Genomic DNA, 13,130 nt, shown 5'->3' with positions numbered 1-13,130 from the left:
TAATTAATATTATCAATTATACTGATAATTATGCATGTTTACTAATAGAAATTATTAATCAGTTAGACTAAATTTACTAATACATTTATACTAATATATTTAATTAGTAAAAATTTCTTATATCTCATTTACAAAGAGCCAATAACTATCATTTACAATGTGATTTATAATATATTTATTATATTCCATTCCGAAAGAGTCGACGAACCAAACATCAACTATAGTAATGATACACATTCCAGGTACTTGAACCAAACAAATGTATTGGAATGTATGACCTCATTCCAAACCCAAGATATCCGATTCCGAATCCGAATCCAATTCCGATGTGCGAACCAAACGCTACATTAGTCTTGGTCAAAACTAACTAGATGGTTGACACTTGGCATCACAAGATGAAATCCTTATTTAGTTGTCTTTCATTCACTAATATCTAATCCTCTTCCAATGATATCTTAACACCTCTATTAACAAAAATCTTTCTGTACAAAACTCCCTCTAATTCACCAAATTTATTGCACGCACTTCACTAATTGATCACACTTGTATAACGCACTATGAACTCAACATGCAACAAATTGAATGAAACAATAGGAAATAAAATCATAACTCAACCATTAAATTAACCAAAAATTCAAGACAAGTAGATTAAAATACAAAATATAAAAATAATAATTTTTGGGAATACAAAATATAAAAATAATTTTTGGATCCTCATAATGTTGCTTTTCTGTAAGTTAAATGATGTTTTATGCCAATTTAAGAATATATGTGTGTACACAAATTGTCTATGTATGTATGTTGTATACATGTATATATGTGCAAATTTATATATACATATGAATATATTGTGTATGCATGTCTACATACACATCTATTTGAATGTATGAATTGCGGGATCGACATAGGATTGACTAATAGGAAAAATAGTAAAATTTGTTCTCTTTCATGCATTGGTTTCTCCTTATATATAATTTATTGTATCTACATGTTACATTAGTGCGTCCATTATACGGTGCAATTAAAACAAGCAATTTGCAAAAGCCTCCAATCCCTCCACCACCAACCCATAGACTCTGCACATACTGGATGGTGCAATTAAGACTAGTAATTGCAAAAGCCCCTAGTCCCTCTACCACCAATCAATAGGTTCTGATGCCGCTTAGATGAGGAAGGGAAATTGGAAGAAACTATAAATTTATGCCATGCTGTTCCGTTCTTCAGTTGTAAAAGCCTTGGTGCTTTCATAGAATACTTGTCATCTTTTTCTACACTACATGGACTTTTTTGTTTCCGTTCCACTTTCCCTCCTCACCTTTTTCCTGCGGGTTTATACAAAGGAGGAGACGCAAGTGTAACATCAATATGAAATTTCAATTGAACAGGCTCTAATATCATTTACAGCAATTGAAGTGCAATTACACGAGGGCCACCATCACAGGGCTGATCTCAAAAGTCAAAAATTCATCCCATCAGGGCCCCCTATACCCCAAAAATCTTCCTGCAAATGAAAGAATGAACAGGCAGTACCTGCAAGGGAAAAAAAATTCTATACCCTGTGGCAATTAACTACACTAGTTCAGCTAGCTCATGTATCAATCTGTCCAAACGGCAGTCAGTCTTCCTTCCACTTGTTTTCATACTTAAGGAAGGCAAGAGCTGGGTTGTCCCTAGGAGGAGCACGAACTCGAGTAGACCTACGAAGCACAGCCTCTTCCATTGCAATCTTCTGAGCTAAATCCTTTGATCTCTTCAGAAGTTCAGAGCTGAAAATTCCAATAACAAGATTTCAGTAATCAATTCGATTGCTACAGATTATGCAGGTGTAGCCAACCAGGTATGCACACGAGCAATCCATCTTGACGGGCTTAAAAAGAAATTTTGCAGGGGGGAAAAAACCCTTGCTAGGTCAATATATATGCATGGAAGAAAGTAGCAGTTGAAGTTCTTAAGTTCAGATTAGAACCGTCTAAAGATAAGATAAGCTTAACAAGATTTTACTAGAGCCTACTTTTTTCACCTTCACCTTCGTTATATAACCAAAAGGGACATTCAGTAGTATCATTGAAAAAAAAAAAGAAAAAAAAAAAGAGATGAACTTGCTAAATAAAAACTTAACATACCAAATTTTATCATAGTGCTTCTGCAATTGCTTCTTAAGAGCCCATTCTCTAACACCCTTTGGATTCAGTGAGCCCATAAAAGCATCCAGCTGACATTGTGAGGAGCAGTCAGAATCATAACAGAAGGATAAATTGAAATCACAACGGTTTCTCGATATTACCTCTTCCTTGCAGCTGTAATAACCCCACTGTGTGGAGTCAGAGTTCTCAATAAATATTCTTCCATCACGTCGGAAAAACCAATATCTGTTATAATCTCTATCTTTGCCCAAAGGAGAATGGCGTATAAACCTTTTCTCTATCTCCCGCTCTAGATATTCTTTCTGCAACAATAGAAGTACAGAATAATAATATAAGTGTGGCAATATAGTTATCATATCTCATTTCAACATTGTCCTTGCACAAAGGATAGAAGGAACAGATGCAAGAAGGTAGTTAAACATCTGTAGAGAAAATTCTAGAGAAAAGAAAGAAAATAGGTATATGTTTTTGTCATAACAAAGCAAATGTAGGTAGAGTGATACATATACAGCATTGATAGAGAGTGTAAATTTACCCTCTGTTCTTTGCTCTTCTTTTCTATTGTCTCTTTTATATCCTTCTTCATCATTTTATGAATTTTCCTCTTTGTCGAGTCATTGGTGCCATTTGGAATGGCTTTCAAATCTGCCTTTTGATTCTTAGCATTCTTCTTTGGAGCATGAGCTGTTTGTTCCTCCTCACTGTCATGCATTTGGAGGGAACACAATAAAGTGATGCTAAAAGAGACAGGGAAACAATTACAAATTGAAAAAAGACATCATGATCCATCCAACAGTATGATCTGAAGAAGTCCAATAACACATAACATTCAAAATCAAACCTGTTCTCTGATGGACTTTTGACGGTTTTGTCCAGCTTCTTTAAAACATTACCATTCTCTTCAGCAGGATTGACTTCCACCGGTTCAACCGAATCGTTTGCAGTATCACTGGAACCAGTCCCTGTCAATTCCTTGGCCTCAGATTCTCCCTTCAGACGTCTTTTCTCTTCTCTTCTCTTTTTACCTTCCTCAATAGCTTTTTCCCTTTTCATCGCAGCAAATGCCTGTCGCTGATCATAATTCTCATCCAACTTTGTCCTCAACAGATTTGTTTCAAGGGCTTGAGCAAGCAGTTCCTTCAATATACCCAACTTAATATGAATGTCCAGAAGCCCATAGTGGCCCCGCTTAATCATTGTGATGTGACTACATAGTTCAAGAACACCGATCATTTCCAGAAAATCGCACAAATACTCTGTCCAAGTGATTAAAGTGATCTGAAATGTGGACGAGTTACAGGAGATCAGCAACAATAAAGCATCTTCAATAAATCAAAAAATCAAGGATTCAGAAATTACAAAGGTCCAGTCTCATTTTCTATCCAAAGGGAGCAACTATAGTAGTAACAATATCAACAATTGAGGGCTTAACCTTTGGCTTCCGTTTCCTATTCTGTACAGACAAGGAAAACTTCCCATTATCTTTCATGAGCAAGCGAAGAAGAGCTGAATGGCATTCAACAAGAAGTACCACATTGCTGTCCTTGTGGCCAAGCGCACCTTCAAAATCTTCAAGAGAAAAAGGTGACAAGTGCAATAGCCTGCCAAATGAAGTACAAAAATCCCACACCATCAAAAGATCCCCAACACAACCCATTGGAACACTAAAATCTCTGCAAGGGGAAGGTCGTTCAGTCAACTTGTGATCGTCCCCAGCCAGACCCACTAGTAGATCATCAATAGGATATCTGATGTGCTGTTTTTTAGGCTTCTTGTACTCTGCATGGGACAACATAAATATAAGATAGACATAATGAGATAGACAACAATAAAAGCTCCAGCAAAGAATATATCAAGCACAGAACAAAGCAAAATGTAACAAAATCCAAACAGAAAAAGGTAAGTATGAAACAAAAGGTAAATTCAAATGAACCTCATGAGTTAAGAACCATTAAACTCCCCATACATTGTATTCAACTTCTATAAAAGGTATAAGAGGGCAAGGCCATTGACCACATAAGCTCTACAGGTTAGACTGAATCCCAGAAATTTAGATTTCTGAGTTGTGACCATTAAACAAAATTCACCAGATATAATGCATCTGACAAAACATATGGAGATGATTACTACCAATTAATATGATACTAATTTATTTTATTAGGCAATCTAATCTAATCCCCAAACAGATGTGCAGTACACTGTCCAAATAGGACCACGATATGGACACTTTCAAAGGTTGGATGAGAGAATTGAATCCAAACAGTCATGTTAAGATATGAAATCACCACCTGAAACATATCCCCAACCCCCTATCAATTCATAAGTGGAGCTTTCCACAAGACAATAGCAACTCATTCAGGGCATGTGCACAAAGTCAGTAGACAATAGATGAAGACCAAGAAGGAAATATAAAAGAAGAGAATACCAAATAAGCCACCGTAGCAAACTAAAATATCTATATAGGTGACTAAAAGTCCAACATCTAGCTCAAAAAAGGCAAAGAAACAGAAAAAAGAGTACGTTCTGCAATTCAGTTCAAAAGGCTATGGCATTCACTCCGAAAGTAAATTATAGTTCTAACATACCTCCATCAGCATTTTCCACAGACGTGATGGCCACAGACTCGCCACTCTTTGCCTTTAGAACAAAATCAGAAAAGAAAAAGGAATATGCGATTTTATAGTTCATCAAAAAGGAATACGAATGCAAGGGGGAATACAAGCTTATGTATTTCTTTTCGAAATGGAACCACATCAGTTACCTGAGCACCATGCTCATCTTCAACTTTTTTTCTCTTCCTACTGCATACCACAACTCCATCGCGCAAGGATATTATTCCTTTTAGCTCCTGTGGAGGATCAGTTGAGATCCCGTGCTTTTTGGCCAGCTTATCATGTAAAACCCAAGGGCCACTTCGATATGTGGACTCCTTAATAAAAGACTTAAGGGTTCCTCTAGTAAAAGGTAGTTTTGTAATCAAATCTTCTGCGCTGACTAAAGCATTTATAGGAACTTTTTTATCTTTTTCAAGCCATGCAACTTCAAATTTGGTCTTATTATCTTCCTCTAGAATTTTTATGATTTTACAAGGAGTGACATGATTGTTCTTCATTCCATACAATTCACTGCCCTCTAAAAGCTGTCCCTGGAATTTCTCAGCAATAGAATTGACAAGATCTTTTAGCGTAAGCATACCTGCCAAAGACAAATAGCTCTTCAGCTGAATCTCATTTCCATCAAGTGAACAAAAGACCAAAAAATCCCAGGCTGGCAAAGAGGCAAAAGCACTTCATAAAACCCAAAAAAAAAAAAAAATCAATTGCCTAACAGACATTTTTAACATTATGGAAACTCTACCAAGTATTTTCTAATAAGAGGCTAGAAAGTTTGCACAAAAGGTGATCCCTTTGCTGAGTAATTTGATCCAATCTACTGTGAATTTAACATGTTCCATTATCCACACATCAGAAATTTCAATGTGATCATAGTCATAATTGTAAAGTTCCAAGAGTTCTAGATTCCACTCTGGCTGTCTCTTAAGTATAGCCCTTTTCTTCCATGCCCAGAATGACTTTGAATGCGTCAAATATATGTCCTCACATTAACTTGAATGAGCATTTAGTTGCCATCTCAAACAAAATATTTTAAGTTTAAACCATGGAAACAACATAATGAAGTTAACTTTTCACGTCAAATAACATATAAATGCCTTTACAGACATGAATTTTCAAGGAATAAAAAATTAGATTTCTGAGTACATGTTCAAATCATAACACTGACCGAAAAAAAGATACTATGGCCCTAGCCTTCAGCAGGTTTAAAACACCAAAAAATAAAAATAAAAAATAAAAGGAGGATCCAATTGATGCTGTTGTACACAAAGTATGAACAAAGGCAAGAAAAAAACATAATGATGTCAAAACTATTAAAAGAAATGGCAGTTAACATGAACAGTGGTTTAGAAAATAAATTGCCAGGAGTAAAAACTCATACTTGATCAGAAAGGTCATATAGAGTCTCACAGAATACTGAAGGTGCTAAAAACGTCAAATACATGGGCAACTGAGTTATCAGGACTTGCTTGTAAAGTTGAGCTGGTTGCTATTCAGATAATTAAGTTCATAGCAGAAGAAAATGATCCATATGGAAAAAGTATGATGTTTCTAAAGATATATGAAACATCTAAAAAGAGGAAAGCAGGAAATACCTCACTCAATACTTCCAAACAAAGCCAACATACCTAAACTTATTTATAACACACAAAACTTGAGAAACAAGCAAATATTTTGAAACTTTTCCCAACAAGATTTGCATTACTGTAGCCACAATGATCTCAATCACCATATTTTACATAGTTGAACCGACTAATCTATCCTGTAAAGACAATTTTATAAAAGACAGATTGCTTTAAATATTCGTATGAAAATGACAAGCATCCAAGTGGCATATTAGCCTTAAAAATTTATTGAAAAATACAATAATTTGAATTTTCTTGAATGTCCAACCTCCAAAACTCAAGTACGATACTGGAAATCCTAAAAGCTTAAGTCCAAGTTATAGATCAAGGCCTTTACTCTATATCAGACATCAATTAGCTGCCAAGAAAAAACTAATGAACTGAACAAATAAATAGTCAAATTCAACAACAAAGGAGAGAAGAACCACTCGTGAAAGAACAAGGCAAAGACTGAAGGCACTAAATGGCCAACGTTAATCACAGTAAGCAAAGAACCAAACAGGCTGCTCAAAAGCACAAGACTATAAAGCAAAAATTTGTAGCTCAAGTCATATTGAACATTTTCACAGGGTACAAATAGAACAAATAAAGCACTTCTGCTTCTAATAGGGATATGTGGTTAAACAATCAGCCCTATTATTTTCACATACCAATAGGTCTTTAAGTGATATGCAATTGCATGCGTTATATAAATTTCTCAATTATCAATGCTCAATCCCATAAAATCTTTTTCTCCTATTATTTATTCATGTACCTGTAGCGTGTATCGTAGGTCTCTAAATAAAGATATCATATTTATATTGACTTTGAAGCTAAAACACACTACAGAAGTTACATCTTATACCCCCATTATATGAGTTTTATGGATTTCCTATTCCTAGTACCTTTAAGGATGATATCTAAGTCATAACCATTGGGAACATTTCTTTGTGATGATACTTACCCAGGGTAGACAAAAAAGTTCCGATACAAACAACCTACATATTCCCCTTTAAACTGTTAAAAGGTATATCAGGAAGTGATAAACATTCCTGCACTCCTAGCAAACTATATAATTTTATTATGATAGTCATGATCCAGACCAATAGTATTGACAGCATTTGGCACTTGCCTCCATATCAACATTAAAATGCAACGCAGAGAAGACAACAGTGGGTATGATTCATGTTACTGATTGTAAAACTAGGACTTGAGAAATGCCAGCAACTCAAGTCCTAGACAGATTATACAGTCAAAACATGAATTCTTAAATCTGGATAAACTTAAGTCCTGAACGAAAGGAAAGCTAGTCCATCCTCATGCAAAACAACGTTCTATTGGACCAAAGGAAATTACTAACTTCTTTATTGGGAAAACAATTAAGAAAAGCTTGTCATAAAGTTCAATGCAGAAATACTATCCCAAATATGAAAATAAGAACTCAAGTAACAGTTCACATACATTGACAATTACTTTTAGATAAGTGAATTTGACATCAAAGCAAGAAGGAAAAGAAACCAATCTGCTGTGACCAAGCTCTAAGGGGAGAAAGAAGAAGGGAATGTGAATGGTGAAGCACTGAATACCTAGGAACATCAAAGATGACATCTTTAATCACAACCTAGACAGTAGCAACAGCAATACAAGAGAAATAATTACATAAAAATGCAAACACATCTTGGCCACCAAAACTATGATATAAATAATCACTCGCAGAAAAGGGCATCCTTATTCAATCAACCAATCAGGTATCAAATCTGGCCTCCTAATGCAGCATACAACTATTGGCACTTAAAATGTTGGAAAATTTTCAGAGATGCCAGCATGCGAAATGGTACATTTGCTTGGTCAAGCACTACTTTTCACTATTTGGCAGGAATAATGCTGCTGGATTTAAATGTGAAGGATCCATGTGAAAATATTTATGGCAATACTTTAGACAATTAGGTGGAGATTTAAAAAAAATTGATTCTGTTTCTGCAGAAGTTTGAATGAAGCAAACCCTTTTTAATAAGAGGAATGCAGCAGATGGTTGTTATCAGAGTTTGATTTGTTGCTCAGTTTCTCTTGACAAGTCATGGGCTCAACTGATATGTGAGGGACTGCCAATGTGCAGCATTTCAATGTCCTCATTTGAAGTATTTCATTAAGACAAGCTTGAAAGGAGTTGATCTTCACTTAACAAAGCTTGGTAAGCGCTGATGAAATTGCTTCGAAATGTGATGCTGAGAGCTCCATATAATCCCTTTTAGCACCCACAAATCTTACTACTACTAAGGTCTGTTGATGTACACCAACCTCTTACAAGAACCAAAATTCTCTCCCGATCACTAGTATTCAACATATCTACAAAGTCCAATACCTAATTCAGACTCTAATTACTTGAGCATGTCCAACTACAACACCAGCTTTTAAAATGTTTCAGGTAACCAACGCCTGCTGTTAGGTGTGCATGAGTAGCATAAATTGAATGGTTTGACATTTGCATCTCAGAAAGGGCAGAACAACTTCCATGAAGGTTCATTTCGTGCAAGCTCTACAAGGGTCACCAACTTCCGTTACCTAACACAAGCTAAAGTTGTTTCGTAAAATTTCTAATAATCCTCACATGCAGACAACTAGTTAAGCTAGACCTAGACTCCTAACTAACAAACCATATCAGCAGTTATTTCAGAAAGAAAGAACTGGTAATCGTTACCTATTCTAGAATACTAAACATCTGTACTTGTAATGGAAAAACTAATTTCCAAATCAACATTTCCATATATCAAACAAAGATATTTAGGAGTAAAAATCTAGTAAACATGAAATTGTCTTGTTATGCTAAACTGCTAATTGATCATAGTCAGCTAACTAACAAACATTCCACATTAGCCAGTGTTTCACTGCTAATTGATCATAGTCAGCTAACTAACAAACATTCCACATTAGCCAGTTTTTCAATAACTGCCAAGCCACATCAGGAAACCATTACCCCGATTGCTAATCATGAGCCTCAACATTAATAGAAAATTTAAGAGCACCAGCTTTTAGCAAAAACTTCAGTTCCGGACAACATTCACAATTTTTCATTCCAACAGAGATGCACTCAATATACCCAATGAGTACAATCATTTTATAAAAAGTATAAAAAAAAAAAAAAAAAAGAGAGAAACAATTAAGCACAAACCCACATGAGACCTTGACTACAACTTCCAGGCCAATAATCGGAAGCACCCTAATGTACAAACAACATCACATTACACTCCACAACAAGCATTCCAAACAAATACTTCATTTAATGAAGTAACATTAATAATTTATTTTCAGAAAAACAAAAAGAAAGCAGCAGCAAGAGTTAAAAGAATTACTGAATTGGACATCAGAGAGCACAGGGAAAATCAATTCTTTAGGGATTTGTTGGACTTTTTTAATGGCATTGCTCTCGCAGATCAAAGCCTCTTCATAGGTCAAGTTACCCCTCCCAGTGACTTTGCATGTCCAAACCCTCCGCCGGTAAAGGTCTATCCGGTTCAAATACTCACTGCAGAGTCAATCACAGAAGAAAATTAATCATCAAAAACAGCATGAACAAATCAAGAATAAAAACCATTTAAATTCCCAATCAAATGAATTTTCTGATAACCACCAAAACAATTTAGTTTTTACCTGTAGCTTCTGAAGATCTCTTTAGTAAAACGGACCTGAAAAACATTCTCCTGAGGCTTCAAATCCGTGGGCGTTTCCGTCCATGGGAATGGTTTTCTTTTGAACAAAGGCATTTTTTCCACCCTCAATTCTGAAAACCCTAGAAATAACCCAGATCAATTTCAAAACCCTAGATATAAATACTGACACAAAATCAAAATTCAGTTATTTACATGCATGTCCAATGTGACTCCCAATCATAAACAAAAAAAACCCACAAAATAAACTGAAACAACGAGGCCATTGATGCTTAACGATGAAAATGCCAATCAAAAAATCAGAAAAATCACTCAATTACTCTAGTTTAACGCTTCCCGCCAGAAATTTAATATATTTACAGCAACAGTTAGCAAATAAAAAAAAAGCGAAAAAAAGGAAAGGAGAAAGTTACCGAAAAGGTAGAAACCATGGAAATATGGAAAAATCTCGAGAGCAAAAGAGCAGAGAAGTGAATTATGGATTTATACATACATACATATATATATATATAGACGGGGCGGAGTTTGAGATGAAGACAAGTGGGGGAAAAGGGGGAAGCGGAGGAGGCGGTGGCGTAAAGCTTTGCCGTTTTGGGCGTTTCTGACTTACGTGTTGGAGAGGAGAGAGATTTTGGGGGGCAATGAGCGCAAATTGTTTCTCTCTCCTCTCTCCCCCCTTTGGCTCTGTTTTCGAGTTTCCCTCGTTTTAGGAAGACATTTATGGCATTCGCTTTTGTGCTTTTTAATTGCTTAATTACGCTTTGCTCCCCTGAATTTGGCTTCCAGCGACACGTTGCCCTTAACTCGAAATATACTTTATCCAATTTTTTTTTTATTACCATGAGAGGTGTGAGGTTTAAAAGAACAGGGAATAGAACTTGAGATTAGATTAGAACTTGATACCAATTGGCTGGATGGTTGTGTCTTGTGGGTCCCGCTTAGATTACCTTCGGGTCGGTTTGCTGCTAATTCCTGCGTGTCTGTTTGTATTGTTGTGTGTGTGGGTTTGATTTCGTTTCGGAAAAAAGAATAGAACTTGAGATTAGCATATCTAATTCTTGAGGTCTCAACCACAGTAGTGCTTAACTTGTTGATGGAGTTAAAATAAAGTTATATTTTTCATGATCAAAATATCAGTAACTAATTTTTTAACACATATAACAATTGTAAAATAAAAAATAACTATTTCTTCAGAGTTGCTATATCCATTTAAATATAATTATATGATGCATTTGACCTTTTAGCAATGAAAAGAATTAGAAAATTTATATGAAAAAAGTTTAAATAATTCAATGTGTTAATTTGAATGCCAATAGCAAAACTTACTTTAGATGAAACAAAATTAATTAGTGCATTTGGAATGAAGATGATTTGATAAAATTTTCTTGCTATAGCTCTTTTTTTAATGTTCTTTACATAAGATAAAAATATGATTGAAAAAAATAAAAATGTAATGAAAGCATGTTTAGAGAATCTCAAACTCTTTTGAAAAAATGAAGAATCAAAACAAAATATAAAGTAAACTATGAATGTAGTATAAAAACACCAATTCACATCTTATTAACTAGTGAATCTTGTGAAAGTTGTAAAGCAAGCAAAATTTTTCAAGACCAATCTTTTTTATAATTTAAAGGAAGAAAGTGTCGCACCCCATTTTTCGCAATAAAAGGGTATATTACAAAAATTGTGTTTTTCTTTAAAAAAATGAATGAAAATTTGGACCCGAAATTTAGTCTAAAAGGTTTTTAGGAAAAAGGTATCGCCATTTGATATTGAATTTAGGTGTACCAAATTACCCCAAAAATATTTTTGACAAAAATAAAAATAAAATAAAACACTTTTCAAGAACTCCGGATTTTTAAAAACAAGAAAAATGAGTTCGGGAGTCACGGTTGAAGAAAGGGAAGACAAAAGTTTAATTGACTCAAATTTAAGGCACCATTTCAATCTAATCTAAGTTAGTTACGAGGTTTAATTAAAAAATTTTCTAATCTAACTCTTAAACTCATCACATTCAGATGTTCCTATATGGATGCAAAACTAAATTTAAAAAAGATATGAGGAGGGGTAAAGTGTCCATTCAAGGTCCAATAGGTACCAATCGCATTAATTGCGAAACCTAAAACATTTTCTTGAAGGGGTCTCGAGTATGCAACAATGAAACTCAAATAAATAAAAATGATAATGTGTGTGTGTATATTATATATATATATATATATATATATATATATATATATATATATATATATATATACATGACTAGAAAGAGGGAAATATAACATAATGGGTACGAAGGACGAAAACTCATGATATAGTTTTCCTTCTAAAGAGGATTAATGGAGTGTTAAAATTAAAGAGTTATAATTGCCCATTTTTCATACTTAAAGGGTGGCTCTTCTAATTTAGACAAACAAATGAATTAACTTATTTTCTAATTTCCTAAATGAGATGCAATTCTAAATGCAATGGATTGAACAAATATAAGGTAAGGAAATAATATGAGAGAAAATATCATATAAATGAGAAAAAATCCTAAAAATAGACAAATATGCATAAAATGGAATGAATAACACACAACACATGAATTTAACACGTTGATGACCCAAGGGTCAAGCGTTGGACTAACCCGTTTCTATAAATCCTCATTAGTATTGGACTAGTAAGGAAACACGAAAAGACCATAACTAACATTGGACTAGTGTGGTAACGTTATGCATTTATAATACATAATAAAACAAATAAAGTATAAATAAAAACAAGCAAACATGTAAGAGCACATAAAACACATAACATATAAGCATAATATCTAGATGCAAAATTCTAAGAAAAGCGGGTAAAACACATAAACACATAAGACACATAAATACACAAAATCTATCTATTACAATGGAGGAACTAACTACAATCTAAAATAAGAAAATATAATAAAATAAATCTATTTATAGTATCTATTACATTTAGGGATCTAACTACAATTTAAACTTGTGAAATATAATAAAACAAATCTATCTATTCTATCTATTACATTGGTATATCTAATTACAATTTTTGTAAAAAGAAAAATAAAAAAGAAGAAAAAAATATTATCTACCTATTACATATTGA

The 13,130-nt window shown here is 34.2% G+C and overlaps 1 protein-coding gene across 3 annotated transcripts; it reads right to left on the bottom strand.

The window, feature by feature from the left end:
* Nucleotides 1-1,366: 1,366 nt before the first annotated feature.
* LOC113702380 (uncharacterized) lies at nt 1,367-10,730 on the bottom strand. Of its 3 annotated transcripts, none has more exons than XM_072059262.1 (11): nt 10,439-10,730; nt 10,009-10,147; nt 9,711-9,883; nt 4,906-5,411; nt 4,730-4,781; nt 3,577-3,923; nt 2,986-3,422; nt 2,680-2,845; nt 2,285-2,446; nt 2,124-2,212; nt 1,367-1,766 (listed from the first exon to the last, which is right to left on the bottom strand). In XM_072059262.1, exons 2-11 carry the CDS (start codon nt 10,119-10,121, stop codon nt 1,616-1,618), a joined length of 2,196 nt encoding a protein of 731 aa, XP_071915363.1. In that variant the 5' UTR covers nt 10,122-10,147; nt 10,439-10,730; the 3' UTR covers nt 1,367-1,615. The 3 variants fall into 3 exon arrangements, with proteins under 3 accessions (XP_071915363.1, XP_027079365.1, XP_071915364.1); XM_027223564.2 differs by having other exon boundaries at nt 4,906-5,339; XM_072059263.1 differs by having other exon boundaries at nt 10,009-10,138.
* Nucleotides 10,731-13,130: the final 2,400 nt, after the last annotated feature.

This window comes from Coffea arabica, chromosome 7e (assembly GCF_036785885.1).
Source record: "Coffea arabica cultivar ET-39 chromosome 7e, Coffea Arabica ET-39 HiFi, whole genome shotgun sequence".
Lineage (NCBI taxonomy): Eukaryota > Viridiplantae > Streptophyta > Magnoliopsida > Gentianales > Rubiaceae > Coffea > Coffea arabica.
This window is presented reverse-complemented; position numbering and strand designations above follow the sequence as displayed.

Bases quoted from the DNA above. Each gene is read 5' to 3' on its own strand.
- LOC113702380 (XM_072059262.1), bottom strand. From the start codon at position 10,121: ATGCCTTTGTTCAAAAGAAAACCATTCCCATGGACGGAAACGCCCACG. The intron at 5,412-9,710 runs GTAATTCTTTTA...CCTCTTTGCCAG, and splicing joins GCTCTCTGATGTCCAATTCA to CCTGGGATTTTTTGGTCTTT. The intron at 2,846-2,985 runs GTTTGATTTTGA...AATGCATGACAG, and splicing joins AAAAGTCCATCAGAGAACAG to TGAGGAGGAACAAACAGCTC.